This window comes from Eriocheir sinensis, chromosome 16, assembly GCF_024679095.1.
Source record: "Eriocheir sinensis breed Jianghai 21 chromosome 16, ASM2467909v1, whole genome shotgun sequence".
Classification (NCBI taxonomy): Eukaryota; Metazoa; Arthropoda; class Malacostraca; order Decapoda; family Varunidae; genus Eriocheir; species Eriocheir sinensis.
The window spans coordinates 19,393,513-19,411,012 of record NC_066524.1 but is presented as its reverse complement, the minus strand read 5'-3'; the positions used below and the strand labels follow the sequence as shown (position 1 = coordinate 19,411,012).

At 41.2% G+C, this 17,500-nt stretch overlaps 1 protein-coding gene across 1 annotated transcript in view; it reads left to right on the top strand.

Moving 5' to 3' along the window:
• Positions 1 to 17,500, top strand: part of LOC126999497 (fibroblast growth factor receptor-like 1) — a 70,556-nt gene that overhangs the window by 52,424 nt on the left and 632 nt on the right. The window contains exons 3-7 of the mRNA XM_050862144.1: positions 2,258 to 2,454; positions 6,401 to 6,611; positions 12,127 to 12,245; positions 13,569 to 13,752; positions 16,086 to 17,500. The exon at positions 16,086 to 17,500 is cut by the window's right edge and continues 632 nt beyond it. Coding sequence (XP_050718101.1) covers positions 2,258 to 2,454; positions 6,401 to 6,611; positions 12,127 to 12,245; positions 13,569 to 13,752; positions 16,086 to 16,327 — 953 coding nt within the window. The 3' untranslated portion in view covers positions 16,328 to 17,500. The remainder of the gene's footprint in view (positions 1 to 2,257; positions 2,455 to 6,400; positions 6,612 to 12,126; positions 12,246 to 13,568; positions 13,753 to 16,085) is intronic.

Below are 17,500 nucleotides of genomic sequence, written 5' to 3'. Positions count from 1 at the left end.
CCTTTCTCGTTCTTCCTCTTCCACTGTTCCTCCTCCTCCTCTTTATTCTATTCCTTTTTTTTCCTTCTTCCTCTTTACTGTTCTTCCTCTTCTGCACTCTTCTACCTTTTTTTTCCTTCTTCCTCTTTCTATGTTACTCCTTCTCCTCATTATCCATCTACTTATCTTCCTTCCTTTCTTCCTCTCTTCCTCTTCCTCTTTACGGTACTTATTTTCCAGACGATAACTTTAATTTTACTCGGACTGGCCAAAAAAATAAAATAATAAATAAATAACAGTGACAACAACAACAACAACAACAAAAACTCATTTCACATAACATTAAACACAAATATCCTAACACCTTAATTAATATAAAACTCTCTCTCTCTCTCTCTCTCTCTCTCTCTCTCTCTCTCTCTCTCTCTCTCTCTCTCTCTCTCTCTATTTTGATATATAGAGAAACGTCCTTTGAATCATATCTCGCTCGTGCGTGTGTGTGTGTGTGTGTGTGTAAGATAAACGATACACATACAAACTTTCAAAACTCCGGCACTGAAAACGAAACAAACGAACAAACAAATCAAACACACACACACACACACACATACACACACACATACACACACACACACACACACACACACACACACACACACATACACACACACGGACACACATTAAAGCGAAAGCCTTTCAAACACACACACACACACACACACACACACACACACACACACACACACACACACACACACACACACACACACACACACACATACACACATACCGCTCACACTCGCGCTCCCGAAAATGAAAACACACAAACATACTCACCAAAAAAACGAAAATACGAAAAAAACACCAAAAAAAAAAAAAAAAAAAACGAAAGTGGCAATATTACAAACAAACACAAACACATTTATATGGAAAGTAAGAGGATCATTTACAAGTTAGTGGAGAGCGACCTGTCGAAATGGGAAGGAAGGGAGGGAGGGAGGGAGGAAAGAGAGGGGGAGAAGGGGGAAAAGAAGAGGTAATGGAAGGAGGAGGATGGGCAAGAGGAGGTAAGGAAAGGAGGAATAGAGGAAAGGAGGGAGGAAAGAAGAGAAATAAAGGAGGGAGGAAAGGGAGGAAGAGGTAATGGAAGGGGGAGGAGGGGCAAGAGGAGGTAAGATAGGGAAGGAGAGAGGGAGAGAGGGGAGGGAAATAAAAGGGGGAGGGAAATACAGGAGGTTGGAAAGAGGGGGAGAGAGAAGGGGAAGAAGAGGAGATAATGGAAGGGGGAGCAGGAGGAGACGGTAAACGAAATGGCAGAATAAAACGAAGTAAAGATAAAGTTATGGACAAGGAATTTATGTTAACGATAAAAATATGTAATAAAAAAAAATTACGGAAAATATTAAAAAAAGGTTAGGAGTTAATAAATAAAGAGAAGGAAAAGGAGAAAGGGAAGAAAAGAGAAGGAAAGGAGGAGGAGAAAAAGGAAGGAGGAAGTGAAGGAAGATTAGGTTGAAAAATAAAAGGAGGAAGGAGAAAGTAATGGACGAAGGAAAATAAGGAGGTAAATTAAGCTAAAAAAAACACATTGTAAAAAGAAAATAATGGAAGAGTAGATTAAGGAATAAAGAAAAAAAAAAGAAAATTAAGTGAAGGGAGAGAGAGAGAGATTCATGTTAAGCTGATGTAGGAATATTGGAAAAGGCCTCGAAAAAAGAGATAAAGTAAGCAATCTCTCTCTCTCTCTCTCTCTCGTGGGTTAAAAGTTTCCTCCTAGCGCCAATCTATACATATCAGCCCTTCTATCTGTCTCCCTCAAAGCCCTTCGTCTCGCCTCCCCTTCGATGATAAATACCCATCCACTTCCCTTTTTCTCTCCCTCTCTTCCCCTCTTCGTATTTTTAGCCTTCTCTCTCTCACACGCACTCGGTCTGTCTATCTGTCTATCTGTGTGTCTGTATTCATCTTCTAAATACCGTCTATCGTTATATCTGTCTTTTGATGCCATGCTCGTCTCCTTTCCCCTTCTTCCTTTAACCATATTTTCCCACTGTACCCTTTGTAAATGCCTGAGTAACCTAAACCATTGTACCTTCTGAGGACCTAAACATCCCTAACCTAACCTAACCTAACCTAACCTAACCTAACCTAACCTAACCAAACCTAACCTAACCAAACCAAACCAAACCTGACCTAACCTTCAACAATTTCGAAGGACATGACAGACTAAACTAACCTAACCTAACCTAATCTAACCTGACCATCTCTCTGTTCACAGGTGCAGGCGGGCAGCGGCGGGGCGGCGGGCACCAAGGGAGGAGAAACATGGGTCGCCACCGCCGTAAAGACCAGCTGATCCACCCCACCACGGCGGAGATCCCCTACTTCGACCCCACCTCCCCGACGCACATCAAGGCGCAGATGGGCTCAAGCGCCTACCTACCGTGTAAAATTAAGAACCTGGGCAATAAGTCGGTGAGTGAATGTCCCTTTCCCTTAACCTTCTCTGTCTCTTTATTGTAGGGGAAGAAAAGGGAGAAGGGGAGTATTTAGATGAGCTTTTTTTACATTATTTCTGTTTCTCTTGCTTCGAGGAGAGGAAAAATAGAGAAGGATTGAGAGCAAAAGGAAGTGGAATGAGACAAAGGCGTGAGAAGGGCAAATATGAGAGGAGAAAGGAAGAGAGAAAGATGATGAAAGAGGAAAGATATGAAGAAGGATATAGAGGAGAAGAAAGATAGAGAACAAAAGTGAGTGGAAAGTAATGGAGAAAAGTCAGCGAGTTAATATCTGTTCCCTTAAAGGAGAAAGAAAAGGAGAAGGAAAAACGGATAAAAAGAGGGAAGAAAAGCAGGTATAGGAGAACATGTACGAGTTATTTGACATTGTTTCTGTATCCTTGGCTATCTTGAACACACAAAAATGTCTTCTATTAGTAAAGGGAAGAAGAGGATGGTTGCAAAATCGGGGAGTGAATGTCTCTCCTCTCTATCTCTTAAGCTCTGTCTCTATACTGAAGGGGAAGGAAAGAGGGGAATGGGAGCACTTGTATAAATTATCTACCATTGTTTCTGTTCCTCTTGGTAGCCTGAACACACGAAAAATTCTCTTATTAGCAATGGGAAGAAGAGGATGGTACGGATTTCGTCTATATTGAAGGTGAAAGAAAAGGAGAAGAAAGAGGGGAGGGAAAAGGGAATAGAAGTAGTTGTGTAAGTTATTTCCCATCATTTCCCTTCCCCTTACTATCCTGAACACACCAAAACGTCTTCTTATTAAAGGGCTGGAGAGAAGAGAAGTCAGGGAGAGAGTGCATGTTTTTCCTTCTTAACCTTTGTCTGTTTACTGAAGAGGGCAGAAGGGTGTACTTATGTGTGTGTGTGTGTGTGTGTGTGTGTGTGTGTGTGTGTGTGTGTGTGTGTGTGTGTGTGTGTGTGTGTGTGTGTGTGTGTGTGTGTTCATATCTTCATTTAATTTGCTCCAATATCTGTTTGTTTGTCTCGTTCCCTGTGTGTGTGTGTGTGTGTGTGTGTGTGTGTGTGTGTGTGTGTGTGTGTGTGTGCGCGATAATTACGTTGTTTTCGTGTTTTCCATTGGCGGCATTTCGCTTTTGTAATCTTCCCTTGTGTAAATGGTTCATGTTTTTTGCTGATTTTGTTGTTGTTGTTGTTGTTGTTGTTGATGATGTTGTTGTTTACCGCCGCGTCGACTTATTGTTTCAGTCATTCTGGGTTTTGTTAATTAAATTTTCTACGTTTTTTTTGTGAGTGTTATTTTTTTTGTGTGTGTGCGTGTGTGTGTTATTTCCGGTCATGGCGCGGGGCGGAATTCGCTTATTAAGTTTGTCTGTGTTTTTTTTTTTAATCCAAAATGTTAATAACTCTCTCTCTCTCTCTCTCTCTCTCTCTCTCTCTCTCTCTCTCTCTCTCATTCCTTTACTCTCACAAGTTTCTTCCTCTTCTATTCACAGTTTCCTCGTCTCCTTCTTTCCTCCATTCCTCCTTCTCCTCCGTTTCCTCCAGTGCATGAATAGGAAAATAACCACTGAATACATCTCTCTCTCTCTCTCTCTCTCTCTCTCTCTCTCTCTCTCTCTCTCTCTCTCTCTCTCTCTCTCTCTCTCTCTCTCTCTCTCTCAATCTTTGTCTGGTATCTTGTTCTCCCTTCTCTCTTCTTCACACCCCTTTCATCACTCTCTCTCTCTCTCTCTCTCTCTCTCTCTCTCTCTCTCTCTCCTTCTGCTTGAACTTTTCCCTCTTCTCTATCTCATTCTTATTTTGTTTTCTTTACTTCTTTATCTTTTTTTCTCCTCTGTCTCCTATCTTTTATCTTTCGTCTTTCATCAACTTTCTCTTTTCTTTTCTCTTCTCATATTTGCCCCTCTCACACCTTTATCTTATTCCACTTTCCTTTACTCTCAATCCTTCTTCTCCACTATCTCCTCTTTCGCATCTTCATCATCATTTCCTTCTAATCCTCCATCATCCTCCCTCCTCTTTATCTCCTTATTTGACTTATCACTCTCTTTCTCTCTCTTCCTTCTTTGCTCTCTCATCTAATCTTCTTCATCATCTCTCTCTCTCTCTCTCTCTCTCTCTCTCTGTTCTTCTTTCATACTTCCTTCATTATCTCCCTCTCTCTCTAATTGCTTGCTTTCCACACACACGTTTATCTTATTCCCTTCTATCTCTCTCCTTTACTCTTGACTTTTCCCTCTTCCTCTTTCACTTCGTCTCTCTAATCTTCCTCTTCGTGTATTATCGCCTCCTCCTCCTTCACACCTCCTTTATCCTCCTGTTTGCTTTCCACACTTCTTTATCTCACTTTCCTTCATTATTCCTTGCTCTCCTTCATCTTATCATCACTTTTCCCTCTGTCTCCCAACCTTCTTATTTGTGTTTCATTTCCCCCTTCTTCACACCTCCTTCATCATCTAACGTTTGCTATCTCCACATCTTCATCTCCCTCTCTTGTTCTTCCTGCTCTCTTCTTCCCATCTCTTTTATCATATCTTTTTTTTTCCTCGTATTTGCTCTTTACTCGTCTTTATTTCGTTCTCATTCACCTCATTTTCATTTACTAGTTTACTCTCTACACTGCTTCAATGTACTCTCATCTTCCTCAACATAAAAATATCACCTTAGACACTGCCTTGTACATATATATCCATCCTCGTCTAACCCTAGGCAACCTATCCTCCTCCTCCTCCAATACTTTCCTCTCTCTCTCTCTCTCTCTCTCTCTCTCTCTCTCTCTCTCTCTCTCTCTCTCTCTCTCTCCCAGTGATACCTCCCTTTCTCTACTTCATCATTACACTCCCATCTTCCTCAACACAAAAACTACCACCTCAGACACAGCTTTGAACATATATATCCACCATCTCACAACCCTAAGTAAGCTATCTTCATCCTCTTCCATTACGTTCCCTCTCTCTCTCCCATTGACATTTCACCTTTCCACCTGGCCGCTCGTGAAAGGCTGCGGAAGGTACACTAATTACCTCATACCTCTCAGCGTTACCAGATAATCGTACTCAACGCAGTCTGTTTTCCGTGTTTCTGATCCATAACTCTTGCGAAACACATCTAGAATTAGCAGTTTTAACGAAAATTTTGACTGGCTACCGTTGTGTGTTGTTGTGTAGGTACGATAGTTTTGAGTATGAAATTGATGATCGCGAGAAATGATTGATATGAGAGTCCGTAACGTTTAAGAACACCTCACCTCCTCCCTACCTACCACGAACACTAGAAACACGCATTTGAGCTCATTTTACCTTTTTTTTAGCCCATAGAAATGCTTGTTGTGAGATGGAAGCGTCTCAGACGTCGTGTAAAACTATCACTGGGGTCACAAAACAGTCCATGAAAAGCACAGCAACTTCCCCGAGAGGCTTTTTAAACAGGAGAACTGAGGGGCCGATACGTCTAAGGATACGGGCTTAAGAGTACTGACCTAATCAACTCATACCGTCCCAACATACCAAGAACTCTAAGTGATGAAAAAAATGGTAGGAGTTTGACAAGGTTTCTTTACCACGAACTTGAAGAACACTTATAAGAACGCATTTTACCTCATTTTAGGACCTTAGAAATGACTGATGTGAGGGTCGGCAGCGTCTAAAGAGGCTATTACACTGGGCAAATTTTCCGTGGATCTTTAGTCAAACCACTATTTCCGCTGGCATGGTTCTCATATTTCCGTGGTTTTCTGACGTGTCCACGATCTTCCAAAGCTACGGTAGATTTCACCAAAGCACGACGGTATTACTCACCATCTTCATCAGCAGCAATAACAACAAACAATTGAGAACCACGCTAGCGGAAATCGTGGTTTGACTGAAGATCCACGGAAAATTTGCCCCTGTAGTATACCAGCCAAACCACCTCATACCTTTAATCACATCCTCCCTTCTCTACAGGTGTCGTGGGTGAGGAACAAGGACGCGCACATCATCTCGGTGGACAGATACACCTTCATCCAGGACGCGCGCTTCGCCACCTGGCACGAGGCCGTCACCAACACGTGGACGCTACAGGTGAAGTACGTGAGGGCGTCGGACGCGGGCAGGTACGAATGCCAGGTGTCCACGGAGCCGAAGATGAGCCACTTTGTGCATCTCAATGTTGTGGGTGAGTATCGTTTTATTATCATTGTTAGTTAGTTAGTTAGTTAGTTAGTTAGTTAGTTATTATTGATATTACTTTTTTCTTCCTCGTTTTCTTCTTATTATTACGGTTAGGAAATGCTCTTACATGAACTGACACCAATGAAAGTCTACAAAAAATATTGATGTTGCGAAAATTTAATGAAGAGAAAGTTGACGGTTGGAAATATCTCCACATTTTCATCTCACTCTCTTGTTCTCCCTTCTCTCTTCTTCCCATCTCCTTCATCATAATCTCTCTCTCTCTCTCTCTCTCTCTCTCTCTCTCTCTCTCTCTCTCTCTCTCTCTCTCTCTACGTATTTGCTCTTTACTCGTCCTTATTTCATTCTCATTCATCTCATTCTCATTTACTTTTTCACTCTCTACACTGCTTCACTGCACTCCCATCTGCTTCAACATAAAAATATCACCTCAGACACTGCGTTGTACATATATATCCATCCTCGTTTAACCCTAAGCAAGCTATCTTCATCCTCTTCCATTGCATACCTCTCTCTTTCTACCTCTTTCCCTTCCCCTCTCTCCCTCATTGACACCTCCCTTTCACCTTTCCACCTGGCCTTCCATAAAGCGAATCTAATAGCAAATGTAAAGTAACATCATGGAAAAAACACTATTATTACGCGTTGCTCCGGTACTCATTTCCGTCACTTCAACAAAGGATCATAAAAAAATATAGTAAAAAAATTATGTCTTTCTAAAATAGTTAAACCCAGACAATAAAAAGAAGACTGTGTAAAATAAAACCCAGAAGCCGATGAATATCTCTCACACGTAACAACACACGCAAAAAAAAAAGACGAAAAAAAAAAAAGAGAAAAACGAGCTGAAAGGGAAAAAAGAAGCAACAAATGAATATAAAAAACGACGAAACACAAATAAAATAAAAAGCGAATTGAGGGAAAAAAGAACAAACGAAAATGAATATCTCGCACAACACAACAAAACACACACAAAAAAGACGAACCAAAAAAGGGAAAAAGAAAACGAGCTGAGGGGAAGAAAAGAACCAAGACAAGAACCAAAAAAAGAACCAAAAAGAACCAGAAACCGACAAGCCAACAGCCGGATTAGGATTACATAAACATGACTTCTCGCTGGCTCCGTTGATTCATGAGGAGAGTCTCGTGCGTGGAAACAAAGAGTCGGGGAGGGAGAGTATTAAGCTCCGATGACTTATTCAAATCCTCCTCCTCCTCCTTCTCCTCTTCTTCCTCCTCCTCCTCGTACTCATCTCTCATATCCTCTTCTCTTGATGTCGAGTTGAAAAGTGAATTCGGTTTATACTTTGTCCTAATCCTTCTTGGAAAATAGTTATGATTCTTGTAACTTTCACGTGTTTTCTGCTTATTTTCTCTCTCTCTCTCTCTCTCTCTCTCTCTCTCTCTCTCTCTCTCTCTCTCTCTCTCTCTCTCTCTCTCTCTCTCTCACAGAAACACATAAAAATATCCCAAAAGCAATATGCGGTCTAAGCAATAAACACACACACACACACACACACACACACACACACACACACACACACGTTTCAAGGTCAGGAAATCTTTTAGACAAACCGAGAAAGGCCAAGAGGAGGAGGAGGAGGAGGAGGAGGAGGAAAAGGAGGAAGAGGAGGAAGAGGAGGAAAGGGAGGGGGGGGACTGACCTCTGAGATACCTAGAAGGACTTCTAAATCCTTCTTCTTCCTCCTTGTCCTCCTCTTCCTCTTCCTCCTCTTCCCCCCTTCTCTTCCTCCTCGACCTTGCCTTCCTCTCCTCTTCCTCCTCCTATTCGTTGTCGTTGGTCTTATTTATGTGTCTTCTGGTCCCTAAAAAAGAAAGATGGAGAGGTGGTGAAGAAGGAGGAGGAGAAGAAGGAGGAGGAGGAGGAGGAGGAGGAGGAGGAGGAGGAGGAGGAAGAGGAGGAGGAGGAAGAGGTCAAGAGGAAACATGGGGAAGAAGGGAAAAGAAGAGGATTGAGAGATAAAAGAAGGGAAGCAGAAGAAACATGTAATAATAAAAATAAAAAAATAAAAAGAAGAAAAGGAGGAAAATATATGACAATAAAAAAGGAGATGTAGGAGAATGAAATAAAGAAAATGAATCAACCTCATGAAAAAAAAAATGTATAATGAAAAATAGAAGTTAAAATCATAAAAAAAACATATGATAGTTGAATGTAATAGTAAAACACACACACACACACACACACACACACACACACACACCTCCCACATACACACCAAAAACAAACACCACAAAAAAACAAAAGAAAATCACATATATAAAGCAGACCGACGCGTTTATCACATCATGGCGACACACACGAAGACAAACAGACGAACGAACAAACAAACATAAAACATGACAAAACACATGAATCAATCCATTCTTTTTTCCTGTCTATCTATCTTTCTCTGTGTTGCTGTTTGTCTGTTTGTTTATCTATCTATCTATCTATCTGCCTGTCTGTGTCTCTGTATATGTCTGTGTCTGTCTGTATCTCTTTCTTGTATACCTTATCTATTTTTCTCCATCTGTCTATTTCAAGGTTTATCTATTATTGTATTTCTGCTTATTTCGTTTCCTGCTCTTTCTCGTCTTTTTTTTCCCATTTTCTGTTCTCTTCAAATATGTTCCTTTCTTTCATCTCCGTCCTGCTAGTTTCATCACACTTTCCTTTACTCTCCACAATTTCTTTCTCATCTTTTCTTTCATTTCCTTGCTTCGCGTATTTATTCTTTCTCTTCATATATTTTCTGCGTCTTTCTTCACTTTCTTTCCCTTTCCTTTCCTTTCTTTCCTTATCATTCCTTTCCTTTCCATCCCTTCCCTTCCCTTTCCTTTCCTCTCCCTTCCTATCCATTCTTTTCCCATCCCTTCCCTTCCTATCCTTTCCCTTCCTTTCCTATCATATCCTTAACTTTCCTTTCCTTTCCTTTCCCTCCCTTTCCTTTCCCATCCCTTCCTTTCCTTTCCCTGCCCTGCATTTCCTCTCCTTTCCTTAACTTTCCCATCTCTTCCCTTCCTATCCTTTCCCTCCCCACACATACTCTCCCATCCCTCCTCTCTCCCACTCTCCCAAGGCCCACGGACAGGTGAGAAAGAAGCTGGCCTCCATAACCTGGCCAGTTAATGAGCAAACATCACCTGCTCTTACTTGCCCCGCGAAGAGGTGCAAAACGAGAGTCGTCTTGAGGGGAAAAATTCGACAAGTTGGAAAGACTGTTTGTCCAGCTTACCTTGAGACGTGAGGGAGAGAGAGGGAGAGAGGGAGAAGGAGCGAGCGAATGATGGAAGAGGAGAGAGGAGAAGGGGAATCAGGTAACGAAAGAGGGAAGAGGGAGATAATGGTCACACACAGAGAGGTTTCGTAAGCTGATAAGAGGGAGCATTGATGATAATGAGCGAGCGAGAGAGAGAGAGAGAGAGAGAGAGAGAGAGAGAGAGAGAGAGAGAGAGAGAGAGAGAGAGAGAATAGCACCCCTCCTCCTACCCCCCACCCCCACCCCCTCCCACGCGACCCTGAACCAAACGTAACAAACAGCAATAAAATGAAATTGAGGAAAGGCGAGAGTGAGAGAGACACAAAGGCGATAAAAATATACCCGAAGGAGAATGCAGAACACAAAGGAAGGGAAAGAATAATGGAAAAGCAAAGCAAAGATGATGAAGAGGGAGATGATGAAGACGGATGGAAAATGACAACAGCGGATGAAAGAACGCAAACAGAGAAAGGGGAGGAGGAAGAGGAGGAGGAGGGGGATGAAAAGGAGGCAAGAGAATAGGAGTAATAAAGAAAGGAATTGAAGAAGGAGGAAAAGGATGCAGGTAGAAGGAAAGGATGGGATGAAAAGAAGGAGGGGAAAGGATAAAACATAACAATAAAGAAAGAAATTGAAGGAGGAGAAAAAGAAAGGAGGAAAAAAGGAGAAGCAGAAAGAGGGCGAGATGAATAGAAGGAGACAAGGGACTCAAAAACAGCAATAAAGAAGGGAACTGAAGGAGGAGGAAAAGGAAATAGGTAAGGGAAGGAGGAAGAGGAGGAGAGGAAGAGAAGAAAAAGAAGGGAAGAGATGAAAAGAAGGATATGGAGAAGGAGAAAGAGGAGGAGAGGAAGAAGAGGAATAGGAAGAGGATGAGGGGGAGGAAAAAGAGAAGGGATAAAAACAAGGAGGCGAAAAGCTAGAAAAAAAAAGAACGAAATTGAAGGAGAATGAAAAGGAAGGAGAGTCCGGGAGAAGAGGAAGAGAGGGAGGAGGAGGAGGAGGAGGAGGAGGAGGAGTGAAAGATGAGACGTGAGGAAACACACCCGAACATAACTAAGGACGATAAAGAAAGCGAGCTGGATAAATTGGACGAGACACACGGAACACGTAAAGAACGAAGGGAATAAATTTTGCGGGAAAAGACAAACAGAGAGAGAGAGAGAGAGAGAGAGAGAGAGAGAGAGAGAGAGAGAGAGAGAGAGAGAGAGAGAGAGAGAGAGAGAGATCCTGATATTGTTACAGTGATTCAAGGCTTGTGTAACCTCGGCCAGAGAACCATTTGAACATTGGCGAGAGAGAAATTCAAGAACAGCTCAAGACCCATAGCATAGCATAGCATAACATAACATAGCATAACATAGCATAGCATACCATACCATACCATAACTTAACAAAGCATAACATAACATACCAAACCATACCATACCATAATATAACATAACAAAGCATAACATAACATAACATAGCATAACATAACATACCATACCATAAAATACCATACCGTAACATAACATAGCCTACCATACCATAACATAACATTTGAACAAAGCATAGCATAACATAACATAACATAACATAACATTTGAGCACTGGCAAGGGAAACTGAACTGTGAACATGTTGAAAGGTTGGGAAATGAAAACAAAGAGAAAACATACGAAAAGCAAAGCGTGTCAGGTGTTTAAAATTCTATCATTGTGCTTTAGTAGAGACTTTGACGTGTGTGTGTGTGTGTGTGTGTGTGTGTGTGTGTGTGTGTGTGTGTGTGTGTGTGTGTGTGTGTGTGTGGTGCTGAGAGAGAGAGAGAGAGAGAGAGAGAGAGAGAGAGAGAGAGAGAGAGAGAGAGAGAGAGACTAATCAACATTACGATGCAAATAAAGTTAAATCACAGCATCTTAAAGTCTCCCAAAAGAATTTAACTCACTCTCATCTCTCTCTCTCTCTCTCTCTCTCTCTCTCTCTCCCTACCTTCTTCATTCTTTCTACTCTCTCCATTCCTACTTTCTTTCCTTCTTCCTTCCTTTCATTTTTCTCTTCTTCTTTCCTCCCTCCCTTTCCTTTTCTTCCTCCCTTCTTCTGCCTTTATTCCTTCCTTCCCACCTCCTCCTTACCCTTACCACTCTTCACTAAAACTCACCATCACTACATCACCAAAACACCATATCTACCTCCGTTGAAATCACTACCCCCTCACCATCTTCACCATCACTCACCATCATCCCTCTCTCCCACAGTTCCCTCGGTCACCATCCCTGGAGGCTCTGAGCTGCACGTGAGGAGCGGCAGCACCGTCACCATCAAGTGTGTGGTGAGCCAAGCACTTCACCCGCCCAGCTACGTCTTCTGGTACCACGTGAGTATTGAACACGTATCTATACTCCCTCTCGTCCTACCTTCTCTCCTTCTTCCTCTCTCTCAGCTTTTTCTTCTTCCCTTTTCCTTCCTTTTTTTATTTTGCTCTTCCCGCCGTTTGCCTCTGTTTCTTCTTTACACCTTCCGTTCTACACGTATCTATACTCCCTCTCGTCCTACCTTCTTTCCTTCTTCCTCTCTTTAAGCTTTTTATTCTTCCCTTTTCCTTCCTTTTTTTATTTTGCTCTTCCCGCCGTTTGCCTCAGTTTCTTCTTCCCAGCTTCCCAGCTACGACCATTCTACTACTACTACTACTACTACTACTACTACTACTACTACTACTGGTGCTACTACTACTACTGCTACTACTACTACTACTACTACTACTACTTAACTACTGCTACTACTACCACTAACACACACACACACACACACAGATCAACCCTCCTTTCATAATTCTCAACAAACTTTTATCTTTCCTTCGACACAACTTCCTTTTTTTATATATTTTTCCGCATTCCTCTCCCTCCCTCCCCTAAGCGGTTTCAATCAAACGTTTTAGGAATTACGCATTTTAAAGTCCGCCTCGTGCTCGCTCTCCCTCCCCCACACGGTTTAAAGAGATCATGCTGGGGCTATTTAAAACGTTCATTAATCATCTGTTTCAACGTCGGTTTAAAAAAGGGTCATAATTGATTACTTTACGCGATGATTTCAAACAGGTGATGATATCGTTAATTGTTACCTGCTCGTCTCTTTAATTAACAAACATACAGGTGACATTGATTGGCTTACCGGTGAATGACAGTGATTTTTTTTTCTATTTTTAGGCTTTAAGAAATACGTGTTCAAAAGGAATTAGTTTGTTTGTAGTAGTATTTTTTTCTCTCTTCTTTACATAAACTTTCTTTCTCTCCCTTTCTTCTCTCTCAGTCTCTATGTCTATCTCTTCATCTCTCTATCTACCTATCTCATATAATCAATTTCTCTCTCCTTGCATAAATTTTTCCCACATCCCTCTTCCCTTCCCTTCTCTCTCTCAATCTCAATCTATCTGTATTTCTATCTATCTATCTTTCTATCACTCTCTATCTATCTTTCCATTCATATATCTACTAATCCATTTAATCATCCACCTATCTGTCTATTTATCTATATATCTACCTCTCTGTCTATCTATTTACAAGCCTATCTATCTATTTGTGTCTATATCTCCGTCTCTCTATATATATCTTCCCACCTATCTATCTATCTACCCTTCTTTCTACCTATCAATCTTTCAGTCTCTCTCCCTCTCTGACTTCTCCATATTTTCCTTCGTCAGGGGGAGCAGCGCATTCCGGAGGGCAACTGGAAGGGCGTGACGCAGGAGCCGCTGAGTCGCCGGCCGTCCGGAGGCAGTGAAGGCTCCCTCACCATCACCTCTGTCAACCACGCTCACGCCGGGAACTACACCTGCGTACCTGCCGCCCTCACACCTGTCTCCGTCATCTTGCACGTGTTGAATGGTGAGTGTTGTGATGGTGATGGTAAGGAAGGTGGTTGAAGAAGAGGGTGAATAGAATAAAAGGTACCAATAGTGATTGAAAGAAGGGGACAAAGAATGGACAGAGAAAGGAGAGGAAAGGAAAGGAAAGGGAGGGAAGGAGGGGAAGGAAAGGGAAGGGAAGGGAAGGGAAGGGAAGGGAAGGAAAAGAAATAAAACGAAATGAAAGGAAACAAAAGAAAACGAAAGGAAAAGAAAGGAGAGGAGAGGAGAGGATAGGAAAGGAAAGGAGAGGAAATGAAAGAAAAGTAAAGAAAGGAGGGGAAAGGAAAGGAAGGGAAGAGGAAAGGAATAGAAAAGGAAAAGAAAAGAAAAGGAAACTGATGGTAAACTTAAACGAAGGTACAGTCAGAATAAGGTGAAATAGACAGACAAACAGACAGACACACTGATAAAAAGAGAGAGAGGGGAGACAGAGAGAGAGTTATGTAAGGAAGTAGAAGGTTCCCCGCTCACGTACCACTAAAGGAGAAGATTAAATATAACCCGAGGAGACTCCAGCAAATTTATCTTAATGCTGTTACGCCGAGGGAAAGTGAGTTGGGGAAGGTTAGACTTAGGAAGGTTAAGGTTAGATAAGGTTATGGTCTGAAAGTTAAGGGGCTAAATGGCTATGGAGGAGGAGAATTGATGGGGTTTATGGTAAGGTTAAGTAAAGGGGAAATAAAGATAAATGGAGGCGATTTGGAAGAGATATAGATGGAGAAGGTTAAAAGGGGGAAGAGGAGGAGTGTTAATGAAAGGCTGAGTGTTGGGGTAATAGGTGGAATTGAAGGGTGACTGAAGTACGCTGGAAGGGTTAAGGGATAGAGCAGGAACTTTAGAACTATATATTTTTTTTTTACAGTAAAGGAAAACGTTCAAGGGCAAAAGAAAAAGAAGACGAAAAAGCCCGCTAATCACTGCTCATGTAAAAAGAAGTATAGAGGAGTTGCCAACTGAGTAATTACATAACCAACTAAAAAATGTGATATATGAGAAATAGCTTAAAAAATTGAGGAGTGTCTTAAGTACTTTGAAAGGATTAAGGGTCACATCCGAAACTCAAGAACTTAATAGAAAGAAAACGACCTATATACCTAACTGAACAATGTGATATATGAAGGATAGGTAAGAAAAATGAGGGGTGACTGAAGTACTTTGAAAGGGTTAAGGATTACAGCAGAAACTAGAGAGCTATATAAAGATGAAACTAATTAAAATAACGAGCTAAATAATGCGATATATGAAGTAGATAAATAAATAGATAAATAAATACATGAACAAATAATAACAGTAACGTGGAAGTCTCAAGTTTGGTGGAATAAAGAAAAACAATGGCTAATAATATTCATGGACTTACAAAACTGCATTCCAAGTTACTGTTTTAAGAAAGATAAGACACTAAACTTTGTGAACGATTGACAGACGAACACTCAGACTGACAAACAGGCAGAAAGAGACAGACAGGCACACAGACAAACAGAGGAAATAAACAAGGAGACAGACATAAACAGAAAAATAAAGATGGACAGACGTACAGAAGAATGTTTCTTCACTTTTTTTACTATTTCGATTCCTCTTTTCTTATATTCGGTGACCTGTTGTATCTTTTATTACCTGTTATCTATTTTTCTTCTAAACTTTTGCATTTGTTTTTCATTTTTTTGGTAATTTTGATGCGATTGTTTTTTTGCTACTTGGTCTTTTGGTACGGTTTACGAGGGAGCGAAAATACAGAACGACACAGCTTTTAGAAATGCAACACAAATATCACGCACGAACACATGACGCCGGACACATACCCAAACCAACGTAGACAGAATAATGGAGCGTTAGAACTTGATAAAAACAAAACAAAAATCATATAGTAAAAAAGAATAGTTATCACACCCCCAAAACACGAGGCGAGACACATAACGAAACTAACATAGACGGGATAATGGAGTGTTAGAATTAAATAAACAAAAAAAAGGTCATGTGGTATTAAAAAATGGTACAGAAAGTTATGATTTGTTCCACCTCTTCCTCCTCCTCCTCCTCCTCCTCCTCGTCTTGCTCCTCCTCTTTCTCTCCATTTATCATTATACTCATCACTTGGAGAGGGAGGAGGAGGAGGAAGTCTAAGGGGGAGAGGAGGAGGAATGGGTGAAGAGATAGGGAGAGAAAGGGGAGGAAGGAAGGGCAGGGGTAGGAAGGGAAGGTGGTGAAGGTCTATTTCCTATGATCTATAAACTAATCTATGCGTATGTATGTATGTATGTATGTATGAATGATCACTCACACCTGCATTAACACACCTTTGCTCTTCCACAGGTGAACGCCCCGCCGCTATGCAACACGGAACCAGCAGCTCTTCCCTTCCCTCTCCTCCCCTCTCCCTCCTCTTCCTCCTCCCTCTCCTCCTCCTCTTCCGCCTCGGCCGCACAAGCATCCCCTCCTCGCACCTCACCTCTTCCTCCTTCTCCTCCTCCTCCTCCACTTCGTCTTCCTCCTACTCCTCCATCTCCTCCTCCTCCTTCTTCCATTCAGGTGTTAGTTTATTCTGCCCTCGGTGATGGCAACACTAATTACCTGTGGACTTGTACGTAAGGCTTCGTGTGTTTTGTATTATATTTAGGACAACGATGATACGTGTACGATACTGGTTGGACACCCTTCATTCCTTCCTGCCCTTTTTCATCTCTTTTTCTTAACTCTTTTTGTTATTTCGATGCGTCCTTTTCCACTTGGTAACTTATTCTGCCGTTTATTACCTGTTCTCCTTTTCTTCCTGCTCTTTTTCACCTTTTCTTCATTTTATTTTTTTTTGCAATTCCAATTCATCTTTTTCCTACTGGGTTTTTATTTCACATTTTTTATACACATTTTCTTTTTTCTTCTCCACTTTTGAACCATTTTCCTTCACTTTTTCTTGTATTTTTCGAGGAGTTATTTTTCTATGCGGTAATTTATCACATATTATAATACCTGTTCTATTTTTTCTTTCCACTTTTTCATCTTTTTTTTTTTACTTTTTTTCCTTATTCCGGTACATTATTTTTCTATCAGGTAATTCACGGTATCTTTTCTGACCCTTACTCGTCTTTTCTATTCCCCTTTCTGCTTTTCTTTTTCTTTTATTTATCTCTCCTCGGCAAGGCGTCATTTATTGCTTAACTTTTCCCTATCAAATTATCTACGTTATCATAAATTTACTAGTCCCGTTAATCTTATCTAACTCCTAGCAATTATATCTTACTTTTTGTACGTTTTTTTTCTTTTTTATCTTCTCTCTTCCAATTCTTTCCTCCATTTCCTCTTCCTCATATTCGTTCCTTATTCATGTGCTTCGTATCTTCCGCTCTTACACTAATACTTTTTTTTGCCTTAGATGGATTAGCGTAAATACACACACACACACACACACACACACACACACACACACACACACACACACTACTAAAACAATTACAATATTCTCGTGCAAGTGTAATTAAGTGTATATATTAATGTTTAAGAAGTGTAATTCATGTAACTCCAATTATATTTGTTACGTCTAATGAGAGAGAGAGAGAGAGAGAGAGAGAGAGAGAGAGAGAGAGAGAGAGAGAGAGAGAGAGAGAGAGAGAAAATGAGTGTGTGTGTGTGTGTGTGTGTGTGTGTGTGTGTGTGTGTGTGTGTGTGTGTGTGTGTGTGTGTGCATCTTGACTGGATATACAAAAAGATGTTGAGTAACCTTGTGAATTCCA